The sequence below is a fragment of the Lissotriton helveticus genome, chromosome 7 (genome assembly GCF_964261635.1).
Source record: "Lissotriton helveticus chromosome 7, aLisHel1.1, whole genome shotgun sequence".
In the NCBI taxonomy this organism is placed as follows: domain Eukaryota; kingdom Metazoa; phylum Chordata; class Amphibia; order Caudata; family Salamandridae; genus Lissotriton; species Lissotriton helveticus.
Window position 1 is genome coordinate 1,929,719,033 of NC_136068.1, and position 21,759 is coordinate 1,929,740,791.

General features: G+C 44.5%; 1 protein-coding gene across 2 annotated transcripts in view; it reads right to left on the reverse strand.

The window, feature by feature from the left end:
* LOC144770914 (uncharacterized) overlaps positions 1-21,759 on the reverse strand; it is a 72,645-nt gene that overhangs the window by 50,200 nt on the left and 686 nt on the right. For both annotated transcript variants that reach the window (XM_078655730.1, XM_078655729.1), the window contains exon 2: positions 18,832-18,958. In XM_078655730.1, coding sequence (XP_078511856.1) covers positions 18,832-18,865 — 34 coding nt within the window. In that variant the 5' untranslated portion in view covers positions 18,866-18,958. The remainder of the gene's footprint in view (positions 1-18,831; positions 18,959-21,759) is intronic.

Genomic DNA, 21,759 nt, shown 5'->3' on the forward strand with positions numbered 1-21,759 from the left:
TCTCTCCGCCTCTCTTATCGCTCTGCCAGCTGGCAGTTCCAAACTTTGTAAAATATACTCAAACTAGTGACTACTACTTCACACTCTACCTCTTCCAGGATAGCCCTGACAGTACCAAGGTAATCCATTTAATCTTCCAGGTGCATACTCCATGAAGTAGGTGTCAATCTTGCAAAATAGGGTCCAACATTTTTCCACTAACTAAGTGCTAAAATATTCAGCAAGTGCTTGTGAATAGTCCAAACCAAGCACTTAGTCCCCAAAAAGAAACATTCTAAAATGCTCCGCAACCCAAGTACAACCTAAATGTTTTTGCTATCTGACAAAACATTTTTCTCTGCCCCATGTAACACACAAGAACCATAAAGCCACAACCCATTCATCAACATCATCCTTCAGCACTAACACCACACCTATCTCTCACCAACAAGCATCCACTGCAACCACACATTTGTTTCCTGGCATAATGGCTTCAAACAGGTCGCTCAAACTATTCGTCAACATCATCCTTCAGCACTAACAACACACCTATCTCTTACCAACAAGCATCTTCTGCCACCACAAATTTCTTTCGGGCATAATGGTTTCAACCAGGACACTCAAACTCTTTCCTGCTTAGTGTTTTCAAAACAATTGTCTTTCTGCAGCCCCCATAAAAAACAATTATTGGTCATCATTAATCTAAATATTTGTTCTAAATTGCTTGAGTAAATCTCTGTGAATTAAGCAAGTAATTCTGGGAATCCTAGAAAAGATAGTCCATGTTCCTTGAATGTTGGTACTTATGTCTTAACTAACACTTTCATATGCTCATCCTTCGGTTTAACAGTCTTCAGATATTTGGTGCCCAGAGTACTACATGTTACCTTGCCCAAACCTGCATGTGTTGCACCTAATTGTGAAAGCTGCTTTCTACAGAGGTACCAATACTTCCTTCAAATTGTTATCATGTTCTTCATTGTTTTTTTCAAAAGACTAATAGCTCATTCTGAAAAAAATACTCCCTGAAATCATTCCAAGATCTCATTCTTTCATCTGTAAAAAAAAATAGGGGCAGCACTTGCCAGACGAGAAGGTCTACTTAGCTTTAGAAACACACCTCCTAGAGTAATAAATTCTGTAATATGTCTCAGACTTTCCTCCAGTTCAATATGTTGGTAAGTATTAGCCATGGCAATGGTGAAAAAGGCTACATCAACATAAACTGATGCAGCATCTCCTGCAGGCTCTGAAGTGGAAAACTGTCTATTCAAATAGCCTCATCATAGATTAACACAAATCCTTAGCTCACCTGAGCTTTTTAATTAAATAACTATTGAAGACAACCACTTCAAGCTCTGAATGGGCTCAACTATGTCTTTTGCACATAACTCCTTTAAAATCTACTTCAATTTTTCTTTTCATTTTGTAAGTAAACAGTATATTTCTCAAACGTTGCTTAACTGGAATTGCACCTAGTCTGATATCAGCTTCATGTATGAACTCCCTAAATGTTTCCAACTCACTCTTCTCCAAATTGCATGCACACCACTTCAATTTTCCCCATCTATCACATAGACAGGAGCACCTGCTCTTGGATCGAACCTCATTCCTAACTTCTTGTGAAATGCCCAACAATCTTTAAAACATGAGTCTAACCCAAAAAACTCTTCTTGATCAATCTTGTGCCTAGTCCCTAAGCATCGCAAGACCTGAACCCACCTGCTAGTTCAGCCAGATTGGCTTCCTAGACAAAGCCTGCAGCCAATTTTTACTGAGACAGATACCTATGGAAAAGCATTGGGCTACTGGCACTGATTTGCACCCTGCACCTGGCCGCCCTCGTGTCGCTGGTGGTGTACTGAAAGTGCTACCTTGGACCTTGTCCACCACTCACCTTAAGGCCTGGAGATTGGTCCTGTAAGTCGATGTACTGTACCTGTTTGCAGAATGTGTTGTTCCTCCCATAGGATAATATTGTAGAACTCAGAAATTGCACTGCGTCCACTTTTTAAAGTGAATCCAGATATTTAATAACATTCTTACCGGAAAGATTTTTCTCCGATGCCAAATCATATATAAAAAGTACTTGGTATTTTTATAAATTGGTGTGGAGTGCATTCTTTCAGTCTTGTTGTTAGTTATTGATAAATGTGTATATTTTGCAAATGCTTTGCACTCATATGTATTAGGCCTAAGGTGGCTTGACCACACTACCTCTTAATAGAGCATTTGGGACTGCATAGGAAACCCCTGTACACCCGAAGGAAACCCCTGAACTCTTTACAGGGTATATTAACTTACTGATATATCACATAATGAGCCAACATCCTCCAAAGGGTGAAGAAGCAGGCGGGAAAGGGTGAAGAAGCAGGCAAATGAGACTGCGTTGATCAGTCTTTTCAGGATGAGCTTGCTGTCCAGGATGATGCCGAGGTTGCGGATGTGAGTGGTTGTAATCTAGTTCAGGAAGCCACCAGTAGTCGTTCCACATGGGGGTGTTGCTCCCGAGATCAGTACTTCTATATTGTCTGTGTTGAGCTGAAGGCGGTTGTCTTTCATCCAGTTAGCGATGTTTGTCATACATCTACATAAGTTGGTCAGCGAGAGGATGAGTCGTGTGCTGTCGGCATAGGATATGATGTTTAATCCATGCGCTCTGATTGCGTCAACCAAGGGAGTCATGTAGGTGTTGAATAGAGGGCTAAGGAGCAAACCTTGAGGGATGCCGCAGATGGTGTTCTTGGGTTCTGAGGTGGACGGAAGGTAGGCAGATACTCTGGGTTATTCTGATGATGGAGGCAATCCATTTTGCGGGCATCTCCTTGGATACCGATGTCGTGAAGCCTTCTGATGAGGAGGTGGTGAGGTACTACGTTGAACGCTGCTGAGAGTTTGAAGAGGATCAGGGCTGTCGATTTTCCCTGGTAAATTCGGGATCTGATGTTGCCTGTGGCAGCAATCAGGGTGGTTTTGGTGCTGTGGTTGGTAGGGAATTCAGATTGACAGGTGTCCAGAAGATTGGTGTTCTCCTAGTGTTCTGTGAGTTAGTGGTTGATGGCCTTTTGAAAGGGCTTAGGCAGGAAAGGGCAGCAGAGATATGGGGAGGTTGTTCTTGAGTTTGTTCGGTTAGCAGATGGTTTCTTAAGTAGGGGTTTCACTTCTGCATATTTCCATTCTTAGGGAAAGGTGTCTGTCTTGATGAATGCATTGAAAATGGCGATGAGCTTGTTTGCTGATCATTTCGCTACAGAGGTTGAAGATGTGGTGGGGACGGGGGTGTGGTATATAAATAAATAATACCGGATCTAGGTTTTACTAGGCATAGAAATAACAGATAGCTCAATAAATAAGAGTCAAGATTCGAGGTAGTAGGAGTTTGCAGGTTTATTACAGCATAAAGGACAGGAACAGGACAACCTGCACAGGAATAGGATGGCAGCGCTGCCGGGGGCAGGATCGGAATCAGCGTAACATTTAATAACAATACACAAGTATATATACTAAAACAGTTGCATTACAGTACATATGATAGGCGGAGCAGTGGGTGTGGTCAATAGCAGTCGCGAAAGATAAGGGTGAAAGTAGGTGTAACAAGAGGCGTATACATAGACATGTGATGTAAACGTAACAGAATATGTCATAAATGGGGCGGAAACATGGAGGGGGCTACCTAAGGAGCCGGGACCTCTAACCTGATGGTGCGCGCAAACTGGCAATGACGTGTTACTAGGAGAAGCTGGGGGCTACGAACTCTGTGCTAGGAGCAGAGACTGAAGTCTGGAGAGTCAGGGCGACATGTACCTAAACAGTATCTAGTATCTGATGTTTAGAGAACATGTTGATAGAATCCGAAAGTTATCGGGGTAAAGGCTAACAGACCCTAAGACTGGTGCATGCATTATTCTACATGTAGTGGGTGATGAAGAATATTAAATGACCATAAATACAGTATTTCTCTTACATGGAGACGTAGAGGCTAGACAATGACGGAAACTATTGATGCGGTTCAGTAGCTTGGGAATGCAGAGAAGGAGGGCTGGACTGATAACTAGAATCATAACATACTCTTGGCAGACTCAGAGGCAGAGCCAGGCTGAACCGGGCACTGTGAGGCAGGAAGTAAGTGAAGGGTCAGGAATATAGGTGGGGGCTGTATCGCTCCTCAGCGAGGGCTCAGGAGGCAGAAGCTGAATCTGGTGTCCGGGCCATTTTGAGGCCTAGAAACGGGGACTTTACAATGGAATAACGTGCACACTGAGAAACGTGGCAACGTAACTTTACATAGGCCTGATATTCGTAGTATTCACGAGAACTGGAAACAGGCATACTAGAGAGGGACACAACTGTAATTGCGTCATTAATTGAACATGGGGAATACATATGCATATTAATCATGCACACATAACATATGATGGAGGACGCGTAGGGACACAGAACATGGCAGAATTTACTTTTCCACATTCCCTCCTTGTCACTACGTTTCCATCAGGAAACATCAATATTCATGATACCATCTATCATTTCATACAGTATCATTTGCTCGTCTCGAATTTTCTTGGAACGGGATCTAGAACGGGGCTTGGGACTAGGAATACAAGAGGTAGCACAAATGCCGCAAATCGCAGGGCCACATTGTATACAGAGGCAGCAGCTGAATATGATCGCTACTGCAATACCTAGAAAGGACAAGACTTTCCATCCCCAGGCGGAAATTATATTCCAGAACCAACCGGACCATGTCCAGGTGCCTGGATCTTGGTGTAACAGATGGGCAATTTTATGGAGTCTGGTTATAGCTGAATAAACAGACGGCGCGTTATTTGGAATGAAAATGCAGCAACTAGATCCGATGACTCTACAGGCCCCGCCCCTATCGGCCAGTATGACGTCAAGGACGAGACGATTCTGGAGCACGACAAATCTCATAGCAGATTGCTCTTCAGTTAAGTTACCTAGGGCAGAGGCAGTCTCATTCACTACTGCTTCAAGGGTTCTGGTTAACCTACGGATTAGCTTACTATTCTGGATAGGTCCTATAAAGAAGAAGAAACCTCTATTGAAATCTGTATACTGTTCTAGAGCAGTTTCAGTATAATCGACAATTGGGGACTCGATCTCCCTTCTATGTCTAATGTGTACTAGATGTGTGTTTCTATGATAATCAGATGGGGCTAGGAAAACAGGTGGCAGTAGGAAGGCAATGTAACAGGTTCCCTCCCAATCGAGGGGCAGACGAACATATGCGGTCTGACCACAAACAAAATAGGAATGACGTGGGGCTTTGAAAATAGATTTCCTACTGTCACTATACTTGACAATAGTCGTACAATCACTATGTCCTACATGTATGGAACCATAATTTCGGACACATAATTCGCCTTTGACTGGTAATACGGAAATAGCAGGTAAGTCTGGAGTAGTATCAGACTGAACATTCAGGACCATAGAATTCGAAGAATAATTAAATAAGTTGTAAACTTCATTCTCTAGATCTAACCCTGTTCTGTGGGGAAGACCTTGCTTGTCTGGAAAACATGTACTGTTAAGAAAAGACATATCTGTTGAGGATGACGTTAACGTGGACCATGCTCCACACGAACCATTATGTGAAAAGGGATACGGAAAGAGTGGCAGAACTCCCTTCGGTGTCTGGAAAGGGGGGAGTCGACCACACACCCAACAATTAGTGGCATTGCTGGTCTGATGTGAATAATGTAACATGCGGATAAAGGAATTATTACGCATAGCGAGACGATATGAAAGTTCATGAGGAGGCAGATCACTAAACGTGTGCTCTACTGTAACATTAGAAGACATATTTACATGAGAAACTGGAAAATACAAATAAAACGCATAACTGGTGCAGGTGAACATAAGGCTGAAAAATAATATGAAACTTAGAAAAACAATACATCGGATTGAGTTTTGACTAACTCTCTCGCTATGGGGGTCTATTTTATACATGTCAGAAACCGGTCTAACCGTTTCACCTAGGGGAGGACTTAGACAATCAAACTGGCTGACTTATTTTACTAGACCTTAATTTGAGCTTATACTCCTGTTGCGGAGTTTTCTCTAACAGGGAGGGTTCAGTAACAGTGTCTTTTGCGGGACAGTCCTTAAGAATAATACTTTGGCAGTCCTTTAAATCCTCGGAAATGTTCTTTGAAACTGGTTTCAATCCATAAAATTTCTTGATGTGCGAAAGATGCACCCAGCCTTTCCTTCCCTCCAACTTCACAGCTGTACGAGTGGCCAGGAGGACCTGTCGGGGCTCCTTCCAGCGAGGCTCCAGCGGACTTGAACGATCAAAGTTTCTCACTAGGACCATGGATCCGGGAACGATTTCATGCGGTGCCACCTCGGTATTGTCTGGAAATGCGGCGGCAACCTGTGAACGACAAGAGTTGAGGGCAGACATCAAGGAAGCTAGGTAATCTGTCAGCATATTACTTGAAACATCGGTAATACTTCGGGGTCTAGGTGTACCCCACATGTTAGGGGGGCGGCCGAATACGACCTCGTACGGGGACAGACCTGATCTGGAATGTGCGACCATGCGCATGTAAAATAAAGCAACTGGCAGAGCTACTAGCCAGTCCACACCTTTCTCTTGACATACTTTTGCAATGCGAATTTTCAAAGTCTGGTTATGTCTCTCTACGAGACCGGCTGCTTCAGGATGGCGTACACAATGGAACTTCCACTGGTACCCTAACAAAAGGGAAACGTGTTTCATCAACTCAGATGAGAATGGCTGGCCGTTATCAGAATATACGACTCTAGGGAGTCCATAACGGGGGAAGAACTCACGAACCAACTGCTTGGCCGTAGTCGTGGCTGTGTAATCTGGGACTGGATATGCCTCTGTCCACCTGGACAAAGCGCATACAACTACAAGAACATACTTGAAACCTCGACATCGCTCCATCTGAATGTAATCCATCTGGAGGACTTCAAAAGGGTGGTCAGGGGGCTGGAATCCACCTTGTTCCACCGGGACGCTTTTACCTGGATTAAACTGGCAACATATCATACAGGTACGGACTTTCTGCTTGGCTGCAGCTCGTAAATGCTTGTTGAACCAAATGTTCTGGATACTGTCTAACATAGCTTTTTCTCCTAAATGTGCTGGACTATGTGCGGTATTGATAATGACTTGAACCATAGAATCGGGGAGAAACCATGTGGCTCTACCCTTCGTTACCCATCCCTGATCTGTCTGGACCCCTCCTTGTTCGGACCATTTCTTGATTTCATCGGGAGTAGCATGTAACTGTATATCTATGACATCTTGAGTAGGGTCCTTAACTGTCATACAGATAGTCGGATCTGGAGTATGTGTCTGTGTTGGATTAACTGACATGTCTGGAGTCTGTGCTGTAAGCTTGGCTGTGCGATCTGCTAGATCATTACCTTGGGAAATAGTGTCAGTAACTTTCGTATGTGCTTTGCACTTCATGATAGCAATAGATGTCGGTAAGTGTATGGCATCTAACAGAGCCTGAATAAGGAGACCATGCTGAATCTTGGTTCCATGAGAAGTCATGAAACCTCTCTCCTGCCAGAGCACTCCGAAGTCGTGTACAACTCCAAATGCGTAACGTGAATCTGTGTAAACATTAACTTTCAGGTTCTTGGCGTGTATGCAGGCTTGTGTCAGAGCAACTAGCTCTGCTGCTTGAGCAGACAGGGTGTCAATACGGTGTGTTTCAATAACTTCAGTGTCAGTAGTCACTGCATACGCGGCTACTAGTTCTCCTGTACTCGTTCTCATGCATGAACCATCCACATAAAGTGTCAGGTCGGGATCTGGTAATGGAATATCTGTCAGATCTTGTCTTGGCTTTGTCATAATGTTAACTACTTCCACACAATCGTGTGTGGCAGGATTCGAAGTAACTGACGGTAACAGTGTAGCAGGATTTAGAACGTTGCAGCGTCTGATCTCTATGTGTGGCTGGAACAGTGTCAATTCATAACCTGTTAAACGTGCAATTGTCAAGTGCTGGGTTTGTGTTCGGTTTAAAAGAACTTCCACGGAGTGTGGAACCTGTACTGTCAGGGAGTGTCCTAACACTATGGAATCACTTTGTCTGATAGCTAGTGCTGTGGCTGCAACTGACTTGAGGCATGCAGGCAGAGCCTGGGCTACAGGATCTAATGTGCTCGAAAAATAAGCACAAGGCTTGTATTGTCCTGCTTGATCTTGTGTGAGAACAGATAATGCTGTACCTTCGCGTTCTGTGACGAAAAGTGTAAAAGGCTTACTGTAGTTCGGTGTAGCTAGAACTGGAGCTTGGCATAGAGCTTTCTTTAATTCATTAAAACTAAGTGTATGTTCAGATGTCCAAGGGAGGACAGTCGATACGGCTGCCTCCTGTGTCGTTAACTGTATCAGTGGTTTAGCTAGAAATGCATACTGAGGAATCCATTGTCTGCAATAAGAAGTAAGGCCGATAAAAGCACGTACCTCCTTCTGGGTCTTGGGCTGAGGAAGACTCGCTATTAACTGGATACGGTCTGGTGTCAACTGCCTACCCCACTTGGACAGTAAGTGGCCTAAGTAGATCACTTGCTGTACACAGAATTGAAGCTTAGAAGGGGACACTTTGTGCCCCATCTCGGCTAAGAAATACAAAACTGTAAGTGATGCTCGCTCGCAAGCACGTTCAGAACGGGCTGTGATCAGTAGATCATCGACATACTGGAGCAGGGCAGTGTCAGTTGGCATGTGAATGTTGTCTAGTTGTCTCTTGAGTGCTTGACTGTAAATACTAGGACTTTCTGTGAAACCTTGAGGAGCTCGTGTAAACATATAGCTCCTTCCATTTAAACAAAATCCGAAAAGAAACTGGCTGTCCGGATGAATGGGGACACTGAAAAACGCGTTCTTGAGGTCTATGACTGTGAAAAATGAGGCTTCGGAATCAATGGCTGTCAATAGGGAAGAGATATCTGGAACAACTGGGTACTGGGGAATAATACATTTATTGAGTTCTCGAAGGTCAATCACTAATCGATATACTGGAGGTGCATTCGGATCAGTACGTTTCATGACAGGAATGATCGGAGAATTACATACGTTGGAGTCAGTTTCTACAACCACTCCTTGAGCCATGAGCTCGTCGATAATTTTGGATAAGGCTGCTACAGCCTCAGGTGGCAATCTGTACTGTCTGATTCGTGGCAGGACTACACCTGGCTTGAGAGTCACACGATGGGGTGTAATTTGCATAAAGCCAACATCAGTTGGACCTTGCGCCCATAGATGCTGCGCAACATTAGACAATCTTGGATCAAAATCTCGTAATACATAGTGACCCTTGAAGTCACGTAGGAACAATCGTATTCCCTCGGGGGAACAGCATATAACTGCACCTAACTCTTTCAGTGTTTTAATGCCTAATAAATTCTCTGGACATGACTTCGTAAGTAACAGATCAGTAGTGCGGGACAATGGACCTACTTCTAGAGTAACTGGCTTTGATATCTCGTTTACAATAGGCTTTCCTGAAAATCCAAGGGAAACATTTCTAGAGCCTGAGAGTGGAGCCCCTGGAACTTCGGCGTGACTAATGGTGGTCCTACTTGCCCCTGTATCAATCAGAAACTTTCTGTCTTTCCCTAGTACTTGACTATGAACATAGGGACCTTCTTGATCTACAGGTATCTCGATGAGAGGCAAGCCTACCTCCCTCTCTAGGCTGTTTCATGAATACGGCTGATACTCTGGATACTCGGACTGTGCATACTGGTACATCTGCTGTGTAACATGCTGTGTTGCAGCAATAGGCTGCGGTACTGTAACTGTCTGTTGTGCATTCTGTGGCTGAGAAGTCTGTGAAACTTGTTCTTGTCTAGGCGGACGTGGTCTTTCTTTAGTCTTACCAGTAGCTATATTATGTTTCAGAACTGCACACTCGTTTATGAAATGACCTGGCTGTTTACAATAATTGCATGTCCCTTTAACGGGAGCTGCAGGATGACTGGCTTGATTCGGACCCCTCTTCTGACTGTCTTGTGGAACAGATTGTGCAACTAGTACTTTCATTTTCGTGTCTTTCATACGTTTTCTCTCGTGTTCTTGCTCTTCTCTGATTCTATTCTGGTGGTACTGGAGCATCTGCAACATCTGGGACGGGGTATTAGCTTGCCAGGTACTTTCGACTTTCAAAACTCGATTCTTAACTTGTGGACTTGAATTCTCGACTAATTTTGTAACAAACAGATGAGGGTATGACTCGCTACTTGTCTTGAGGCCACTGTTGATACTAAAACATTTCTCAAATCTAGAGTAAAAATCACTAGTATCTTCATCTTGTTTCTGTTTACAGGCTGAGATTGCATCCCAGTCTTCTTTTCTAGTTGCTAATAATCTGGGCAAAACTTGTATCAACAATTCTGGTAATTCTTTACATTTATCTCCAAGACCGGTACCTGGTACTCGTGCCTTATCTTCAGCTTCTAGGACTGCCCAATCGATCTTTTTCTCTCCCACCTCCCAATCTTTTTCCTTGAGTTTCTCATATACCCCTGCGGGCAACAAGACCTTTAGCATTTTAATAATATCTGGATACGTGTATTCTCCCATACGGAGCATGTCCTTTAATTCTCGGTGAAACCCTGCTGGATCTTTATCATGGCAGGGAATTAATTTCTTCATCTCTAAGAGTTCCATCTTTGTAATCGGGGTGTAAACAAACACTCTTTGCATTTCACCATCTGTTGTCCTGACTGGGTGTACTTCTCGTAACGGATTCTGTCTGTCTATGTAAAAGGGCTTACTTTCTGGGGGTGAGACATGAACAAAATGCGGGTTCAAAAACGTTCTATATTTGTGGCGCTGTTCTAGAATGACACTAATTAAATCGGTACCTAAACCTTTCCATTTATACTGGAGTAACTCGTTCAGGACATCGTGTAACGGACCTGGATCAGAATGTTGACCCTCATACAGAGTAATGAGGTGCTGGATCATATACATACCCACCGGTCGCTGCTCGGCTGGGGGCAATTTCAGAAACATTTGTGCCACTATTTCGTCTGGAAAAGTGGTAGAATCAGTAATCCATCGGACTGCTGATCGGACTAGTTCTTGTTCATGCATAGTACTAAGTTCATTATAACCGATTCGTGATTTCAGAATGTGATCGGTAGCTTGAAATACTTGTTCTAGAGAACCTTGTTCTAGTGCTGGATGATGAAAAGTTGACTTATGTTCTGGGCGAGAATGATGGTCTGGAAATCTAGATTTTCCTACATACGCTATTCTGGCGGGATTCTCGTCCTCTACCTCTTCAGTAGGAGAGTCATTTTCTTTCTCGCTTACTTGTGCTGCCTTACGTTGATCGTGTAACCTTATTATTTCCTTACGAATTTTCTTGTACATACTCTCTATACTACCGATAGTTCTGTGCTTACCGTCGGCTATATTATCACTCCACCTTGTCAGGGTTCTTATTTCGGCTTGATCTTTGGTCGGATAATCTTGTTCTCTTATTAGACAATTAATCAGAAACTTTAATATCATGAGCTGGATCTCAACTTTTCTTTGGTACATGGCGTCACTAATACTTTCTGGATCATTCCCTGTACGGATGAAACGATATATTCTGTCTAGATCTCCTTTCATATCTGGTAGGGTGTCTAAAAACCCGAGCACCCGTCTTACACGTATGGAATATAGAATCATACTATCATCACCTGTGACTGGATCATAGCGACATTCAGTAAGGACTCGTCGGATATCTGCAGCGGACTGATATTTGGGCGTACGCTGTGACGCACATTCATGTAACTCGGCCAACGTTTTTCGTTGGTGTGGTGGCGGGGTACCAGGAGGACCTCCTCCTGCGGCCCCTAAACTGGAATCGTCGACTGATACTCTTCGTGCTGGCAGAGTGGGAAATTGAAATGCTGGCTGGATCTGGGGTACCGTAGCAGGTACTGCAAGGGGTGCCCCGGTGTCTGGAGGAGCAGGAAGTGCCTGATTTACAGGGACTGGCGGAGCGGGATTTGCATATTCCGGGACTGTGTCGTCCAAATAGGACGAGATGAAAATATCAGCTGCGGTCGGTTTGTGACGTAGCTTGAGCGGAACTAATGGCGGCGGGAAATTACTGGATGCCTCCGGGGTCGCTTTTGGCAAGCCGTCGGCAAGAAGAGGATACATACCCTTAATGAGGGCGTTCCTCTGTCTGTCTGACTGTTCGGTTTTAACTCGTTCACCTATCTCGATTAATTCTTTTTCTTGGGCTCGCTCTAAGGATTCTCTACTTAATTCAGACTTTCTGATTTCTTTTTCGGTTCTTTTATGAGATTCCTTGCGCCATAACTCGATGGCGTCTTTCTGTGACTGTCTGGCCTTCTTTTTCCATAATGCCTCTTCTACTCTCATGATGCACTCGGCATCCCACGTACCTGATACGGGCCATCTATACTTTTCTTCCAACTCTTTGGTATACTCTACCCATAAATCTAGATACAATATGGCGCTTATGCCATGTTTCTGATACATAAAATGACCTGGACTGTCCCTAGGCGGGACAGGAACTGCTGCTTCTAACAGACCTTTTCTGGTTTTTAACTGACGTAGTTTCGAGAATAACGGCATAACTGAACTGTAGTCTGGACACAATACAATACACAATGAACACGATAATTACTCCACATTCATACCACGACATTAAAATACATGAAGAACATTTAAAATAACAGTTCGAACAGAATACTACCTGGAATACGGAAAACAGAATACATGAATTTTCTCGAGAACAGAACTGACTAGAACAGATACTAGATGCACTGCTGAAACAGTACGAAACTTACCCGTCTCATAAAGAGACACGTCAGGACCCGCATCCACCGAAGTGGACACTTCGTTTGGGGATATGTGTACCACCAAACCCCACGGACCAGAGACAATTAGATTGACCCTGTCTAGATACTACCCCAGCAACGGTACTCACCGGGCAGCAAGAACGGAAGGCCTCGGACTGGACTGGACTGCTTCGACGCCGGACGGACGAACTTCGGACTTCTGTTACGGGTGGGCCTCCGGATACCTCGGACCTTGGACTCTCGGCTTGGGCTCTGGTCGGGACTCGCCGCGTTCCTCCACCGCCTCGTCTGGATGCTGGACCGCAACCTCCGTCTCCTCCGTGGGCCTGAGGGATACTTGAAGCAGAAATATCTGCACGTGCACGGTATGGTTCCGTCACGGCTGCAGAGGATCAGGGGGCACGCGTGGCTTCACCGGCGCGTGGGGAAAGGGCAAGTCCCTATTCGGGCGCCATTATGTGGTATATAAATAAATAATACCGGATCTAGGTTTTACTAGGCATAGAAATAACAGATAGCTCAATAAATAAGAGTCAAGATTCGAGGTAGTAGGAGTTTGCAGGTTTATTACAGCATAAAGGACAGGAACAGGACAACCTGCACAGGAATAGGATGGCAGCGCTGCCGGGGGCAGGATCGGAATCAGCGTAACATTTAATAACAATACACAAGTATATATACTAAAACAGTTGCATTACAGTACATATGATAGGCGGAGCAGTGGGTGTGGTCAATAGCAGTCGCGAAAGATAAGGGTGAAAGTAGGTGTAACAAGAGGCGTATACATAGACATGTGATGTAAACGTAACAGAATATGTCATAAATGGGGCGGAAACATGGAGGGGGCTACCTAAGGAGCCGGGACCTCTAACCTGATGGTGCGCGCAAACTGGCAATGACGTGTTACTAGGAGAAGCTGGGGGCTACGAACTCTGTGCTAGGAGCAGAGACTGAAGTCTGGAGAGTCAGGGCGACATGTACCTAAACAGTATCTAGTATCTGATGTTTAGAGAACATGTTGATAGAATCCGAAAGTTATCGGGGTAAAGGCTAACAGACCCTAAGACTGGTGCATGCATTATTCTACATGTAGTGGGTGATGAAGAATATTAAATGACCATAAATACAGTATTTCTCTTACATGGAGACGTAGAGGCTAGACAATGACGGAAACTATTGATGCGGTTCAGTAGCTTAGGAATGCAGAGAAGGAGGGCTGGACTGATAACTAGAATCATAACATACTCTTGGCAGACTCAGAGGCAGAGCCAGGCTGAACCGGGCACTGTGAGGCAGGAAGTAAGTGAAGGGTCAGGAATACAGGTGGGGGCTGTATCGCTCCTCAGCGAGGGCTCAGGAGGCAGAAGCTGAATCTGGTGTCCGGGCCCTTTTGAGGCCTAGAAACGGGGACTTTACAATGGAATAACGTGCACACTGAGAAACGTGGCAACGTAACTTTACATAGGCCTGATATTCGTAGTATTCACGAGAACTGGAAACAGGCATACTAGAGAGGGACACAACTGTAATTGCGTCATTAATTGAACATGGGGAATACATATGCATATTAATCATGCACACATAACATATGATGGAGGACGCGTAGGGACACAGAACATGGCAGAATTTACTTTTCCACAGGGGTCTGGGGCTCTCCTGAGTAGACAGAGTTCCTGATGGTTGCGGTGTCTTGTGTGTTGAGCTGGCCCCAGGTGGTTAGCAGGGTTTCATGTTTTTGGGCTCAAGTTGGCTGAGGATATCGGTGGTAGTGGGTTGGGGTACGAAGTTTCAGTAACATGAGCCAACACTTGAATAAGTACCTCAAATGTAAAAGGTGCTGCAGTGGTAAAGACAGCAGCCTTAACAAGCACAGAAAGTTACATGTCCTGCTAATCATCCAGCCCCTCTCTTCACAATCTGGAAGTGTTTCATTTAGTAAAATCTATCAAAACGCAGTGGCGGACACCTAAAACGATGAATCCAGGAACGTACGAGCCAATACAGGACACTTGGGCACTCAGATTAAGAGGGGGCTCTCTTTACTATGACCCACATTTTTAAAAATATGTTATGTTATGTTATAAATTTTGTAGAGCGCTCAGCTGCCACAGCGAAGTGGCGTCCCGGCGCTATGTTGGAAAATAACACAACCAGATAGAAAGACCAGATAAGCGAGGGGACAGAATTAAAGTGATGGGAACAAAAAGGTCTTGATAGCTCTTCTAAAAGACAATAGATCCGGTAGGGCACGAATGTCAACGGGCAGAGTGTTCCAGAGACTCGCTGCCAGGATGCCGAAGGAGCGTCCACCAATTCTGGTTTTCCTGAAGCGGGGGACACAGGCCAGGAATTGACCCGTTGAACGTAGAACTCTGGAAGGAATATAGTAGGAGATTACCTGTGCGAGAATGGGGGGGAAGAAGCCTTTAAGATCTTAAAAACCAGGCACAGGGCTTTGAACTTAATCCTCTGTCCGACGGGCAGCCAATGTAGGTCATAGATGGTACGTCTGGCAGAACAGAATTTAGGCAAGCCTACCAACATTCTGGCAGCCGCGTTTTGCACGCGCTGGAGGCGTGTCAGTTCAGCTTGGTTAACGCCCAAAAGAAGCGAGCTGGCGTAGTCCAATCTAGAGAGCACTGTAGCTTGGACGATGAGTTGCCCTGTAGGAGCATCAAAAAATTTAAAAATGGGTCTAAGGCTCTGAAGGACACCAAAACAGGTGCCGGCCACTTTTTTCGTGTGGGGGATGAAGGTCAGGTTGGAATAGAGCCACACCCCGAGGTTCTTTGCTTCTGTCACAGGGATAGGGGCTTGACCTAGCTTCGGTGGCCACCAGTGGTCTCCCCCAGAGATGAGCCTGCTTGCCCAGAACTAAGACCTCTGTCTTCGCCGCATTAGGTTGGAGACAGTTTTCCGTCATCCAACTTGCCACCTCCTTGAGGGCGGTCTGGAAATTGGGGGCATCAACCGCAGGGTCCCCATTTAGTGCAACCGCTAGCTGGGTGTCATCAGCGTATGACACCATAGTTAGACCCCATCTCTTAGCGACAGTGGCTAGCGGCTGCACGTACAGATTAAAAAGGGTCGGGCTGAGTGCCGAACCTTGCGGGACCCCTTGGAAAATATTGCGTGGGGCAGATTCAAAAGGAGGGGTGGATACTTTGAAGGTGCGTCCTGATAAAAAGGAGCGGAACCATTCAAATGCTGTATTCTCCACACCGGCCTCTCGCAGCCGTTGAAGAAGGATGGAGTGGGAGACAGTGTCGAAAGCGGCACTGAGATCCAAAAGGATCAGTGCCGCCGTCTGTCCTGAGTCCATCATCCTCCGCAGATGCTCCACCATCGCCAACAAGGCCGTCTCCGTGCTATGACCTGCACGGAAACCATTCTGGGATGGATCTAGGATGCCTGAGCTTTGGAGATGGCAAGACAGGATTTTGTTTGCATGTGCCTCCGCAAGTTTGGATACCCATGGGAGGAGAGAGATTGGTCGATAATGTTCAGGTTTCGATGGGTCCATAGTAGGCTTCTTTAAAATTGGGATGACCGTAGCCTGCTTCCATTTACTGGGAACAGTCCCGGACTCAAAGGATAACCCAATAAGATCATACACTGAGGAAAAGCAGACCCCAGCGGATTCTTTGAATTGTGCAGGTCTTAGTGGATCGGCGGGCGAGCCTGATTTAATTTTTATAGCAAGAGATTTAAACTCTTCCTGAGATGGTTTAGGTATTGATGAGAGAGACCTAAAGGTCATAGGGATGCATTCTAAGTTGTTAGCAGGCACAGTTTGCGGGGGAAATGTACGGTAGATCGCTTCGACTTTCTCCACAAAGAAGGCCGCCAACTCTTCAAAGTGAGTCAGGGAGCGTTTTTCCATAACCGCAGTTTTTTTGCTGGTGAGATCTTTGCAGACCTTAAAAATGAGTTTTATGGGGTTGGGACTGTTCTTAAACTCAGCAGAGTAAAAAGTAGCTCGAGCTTTGCAGATGGCTCGATGGTATACTTTAATACTGGCCAAGTAGGTCTGCTTAAGATCGGGCTCGTAAGTCTTACGCCAGGTTCTTTCAGCCTTTTTACATGCCGTTTTAAGAAGCCTGAGGGAGTCGTTATACCACGGGCTAGAGGGGCCAGATCGAACTTTACTCCATCCTGCAGGGATTAAGGTGTCAAGGGCTTGGGTCAACCACTCACAGAAATGGTCATAACCCAACGAGACATCCTTAGGAGGATTTAGAGGGTGTGATGACAGAAGCTGATGGAAGTCGACCAGTCTCAGTTTCCTCCAGGGGCGCTTAAAAATCGGCGGAGTAGAACTTTTAAAAGGAGAGATATTAGACATAAGCCGAACTTCGATCAGGTGATGATCTGTCCAGGCCATGGGTTTAGATGGAAAAGTAATAACATTATGGAGGTTCGTTAGAAAGGGATCCAGGATATGGCCACCCACATGAGTCTGATGGTTAATAAGCTGCTGTAGCTGTAGGGCTTCAAGGTCCGCGAGGAAGCTACTAACTGTAGAAGAAAGTGGGGCGTCCATATGGAGATTGAGGTCACCTACAATACTAAAATTCGCTGATCTAAGGGCCAGTGAAGAAATAACTTCAGGAAGGGCGAGCCGGAAGGCGGCGTCAGGGCCAGGGGGTCTGTAAATGAGAAGTCCGGAGATGGTAAGGTGGGGGTTAATAGAAATAGCAAAATGGGCGCTTTCACAGCCGGCTATAACAATAGCCTTCCATGAACATGGATAGCATGCCTTAATCACAGCCGCTATTCCGCCGCCTCTTGAATTACGATTTAGAGTGTACATGACGTAATCATCCGGTAGCGCAAGATCAATGGTTGCTGTGGCTGCGTCATGAAGCCAAGTTTCCGTTAAAAAGAAAATGTCAGGTTTTTCGTCTGTAAGTATTGTAAAAACATCTAAGTGGTGACAGACCAGTGATCTGACATTAAGGTGTAGTATTTTAATTGTCCTCTGACCATAAGTAGCATCAGGGGGGTCTGCTCCATTGAGGACCGTCTGTGGAGGCTGAGAGTCGGCGATAGGGAGGGGCAGTGGAAGCTTAAGAGAACACGTAGGACATTTAAAAGGTCCACAAAGGGGGTCAAGCGCGCCATGAGTGCAAGAACTTGTCTTATGACGGAGACCAGTTAGGATGTCTCGGGAAAGCATAGTACAGATGGCCAGAGAGCCCTGCCCTAGCCCTGCCTTAGCGCTGACGGGCGCAGACGGGCAGGACTCTGGCTTGACTCCGGCGCGACTGAGGCGCGCTCGCTGTGCGCGTCCGCTGCGCGGAGCTACGGCCGTTTATTTTTATACTCTAGCCTCTCGCCACCAGGGAGGCTAACCCTATCAAAAATGGCCGCCGCCGTCTCTCCGACCGTGTCCCCGATGAGTCAGCCCTGATTCGGCCGGTCACTCGGGGGGGAGGCAGAGGAGCAGAAATGCAGCGCTCAGTACAGTGAGTCACGTAAAGTTTTTTAAAAGGGACAATGCGGAAATGCCTCCATCCTCAATCGGTGGAGACAGACAGCGCGATAAATCCACGCGTGAAGGCGGGGGGGGGGGATAGGACACAAAGGAGCAACACAAGAGCAAGATAAAAATCAGCTAAAAGAAATTAAAAGAATGACTGCCCGGCTCAAGCCTCAGGCATCAATGGTAGTGTACTTCTTATTTATTTTGGCAAGTCCCCAAAATCAAGAACACATATTTATAAACTGGCACATTAGTACCAGGAGAAGCATAACATTCTAAATGAAGCACATCGATTACTCAGAGGAACACTAATTTGCTCACACAAACGCTTTAATCTGTCAAAAAAAGCACTGAATTCATACAAAATTGTCCACGACAAGTCCGAAAATTATATAGGCACTGCAGGTAAACTATCAGACTGATATCCAATTTTACAGTTCATTAAGACAATACATAATTTGAGAGTCAAACCCCTTTTTAGAATCGTGAAACAAGAAAACTGAAAAATAATGTAACATTACCTAATGAGACAAGAGCCTGGTGAATTTCGTTCATCACATTCTTGTAAAGTTCCTTCTGCCATTCTTGTAAAAGCTTCCACTCCTCTTTTGAGAAACAGGTAGAAACATCTTCAAATATAGCCTTTGCCTTTAGAAAAAAATACATAAAGGTGTACTCAGCAACTCAAGTTAGATAAATATTACAAATGTAGAACATAAAAACATGTAAAATAGAATTTTAGACCTAAGCATGTTTTGGGTTGAGTAGGACCATCCAGAGAGCATGAGTTTGTATATCATATCATTGCAGCTCTAAATACTCCATAGTGCGTTACCTTTCATATGTCAGGAACTGGAAACAATTTTGGCATTGTATTGCTAAAGTAATTACATCAAAACAATCATATATGGCATTGTGCTGTTTGTTCCTTTGAGGTATCCGGACACGCGACAGGTCAGAAAAATAAGATTATCACTTTTGGGAAAATTGAATAATCCAATAATGAAATAAAGGTGGACCTACACCTCTAACTCCATTCGCAAAGGGTTGTCTTGCGATTGACTGAGGAAAAAACCCAGCACTAAATGACCGGCATTTTAATCAAGAGAAGATCAGTAATTTTAAACTAAGGAGTAGACCTAAATGTACTCACATCTCCCTTCGAAAATTATGAAACAAAGAGAGGGATTAATAGATTTTAAAAAATCGTTCTCCCAGATTGAATGAGGGAGGAGTTAATACTATCATTCAAGATTATTGTGGTTTTAAAATTGTCCTGAGGAATGTGGTGCATAATAAGCAAGACCCACCAAAACGCGGCAACATATTTCTGGTTTTTGCATCGAATGTTTACATACAATATAAAAAAAAGTGTTAATAATTCAGTGTTGTATTTGTCCTATGGATTTTTCAAATGATCACGATTTAGATAATATTTGTTAGTGGTATTGTGAAATTTTATTATATGATACGAATTATGAATCCAGTGTTTTTAACATAGGAAATGAGTGATATATGGTTTTAATAAAAGACAGTAAAATTGTGAATAACATTGTCAGGGTTAATTATTGAGTATTTATGATTATTATAGCACAGTGCTTTTGTGGTTCTACTTTCTGAACTCTGAAGGTATATTTTGATAAAGATTGTGATTCTCTCTTAGGAAACAGGTGTATGAATGTGGAGTGAATTAGAGTAAACACACTATGAGACACCACAGGGTAAGAATTATTTCACAAAGGGAATAATTTTCTTTGTTTCTTATTGTGCTCTTGGGGCCAAATGTACGACCGTTGTATACTGTGCCTCGCAATTTGCGCTCGATTGTGAGGTGCAAATTGCGAGGACCAACTTACAATGTACTACAGTGTCAGAGACACTGATCGCGATTCCCAATGGGGTCGCAAAATGCGAGGCTCATGAATATTAATGAGCCACTCGCAATTAACGACCCCTTTGGGAATGCTAAGGACGGGTAGTGGTCCATTGGACCACTGCCTCCCTTAAAAAATATTTCAGAGCCAGTCACAAAGGGGAAGGGGTTTCTTGGGGACCTCTTCCCATTTGCGACTGCATTACCACCCTCTTGAAGAGGGTGGTAATTTGTGAGTGTTTTGTGACCGCAATTGCGGTCGCAAAACATTGGTATATGGCATGTAACTCGCTATTATGAAGGGAACGCCCCTTTCTAATAGTGAATTGCAAAACACTATTTTGCTAGTTGCTAATTATTTGCGAGTCACAAAATAGTGTTTGTACATGGCCTATCTCGTAGTACATCAGGCCCTTAGTTGTGTGTTTTATCAGAAGTCACTGTTTGTGAATATATCTTGACTTTCAGTGTAGCACGGTAAGAAGATCCATGCTTTATTGCCAAGTGACCATATGACATGTATTACACTTTCAGAAAATTCTTATTTTAGCCACCAGCGCCTTGCATGCGTGGGCATTAAGGGCCATACTTATTACACTACATGTTCCAGAATCCAACGTGAGTTTGCCTAGCAAACTAGGCAACCATAAAAGTGGTGTATGGAAATCTAGAATTAATCTCAGCTACTAGTAATTTCTGGGGCTGCCTTTTAATTGTGGTTGCCATCCCGACTTGGCTGGTAAGAATATTGGCAATAGCATTGAAATCTGGTATTTTTCCTAGGCCTGGGCGGTATGTTCCATCCCATTCCGGAATTTGCGGAATATGGGTAATTTCGCATTCCGCGGAGAATGCAATATTGGCAAAAATGTTTTGCTTGTTCCTGCTTTCAAAATGTGTGTTTGCAAGATATTTTTCCCCGCGCGCACAAACAGCGTTTGCAAACAGCAATTACGCGTGTTCGCAGAACTTTTGCATGCTCATTGAGATTTTTTACCGTTTTGCGGAGCTTTGCATAGCACGACTACGCAAATTCCGGCCACCCCTAATTTTTCCCTCCTGAAACATAAACCTAAAATAGCAAACTCATAAAGAAATGAGTTAAAAAGTGAGATAGCTAAATCTTTTCAGAATGATTATTCAAGAAAACAGGAATAATTGCTGTTTTAAAAGCATCCCGACTATTTTTAACAAATTGCTTTTCATCTACCAGTTCTCGGCTGTTTCACAATACCAAAACATAAACAAATGGAAGGTATTTTTTATCTAAAAGTGTCAATCTTAATTGCACTCCAGATCCCAGCCATATGCAAATCAGACTTGGTCCAGCTCCAATTTCCTAAGAGCCCAGGACAGGGTGAAGGTGTCACATGCGACACTTTGAGCACTTTTCTGTGAGAGGCTGTGCCAGTGAACAAACAAGCATTGCTAAATGTAGCATTAAGGGAATAAGTTGCAGGGATGTGCACCTGGGCAGGTGGGGGTGTCCCTCACTGCAGCTCCCAGGAGAAGCAGCAAGGTCAGCTCCAGGTGTCACTCTTGACACCTCAATGGCTCAATGGTTAGAGCGGCAGAC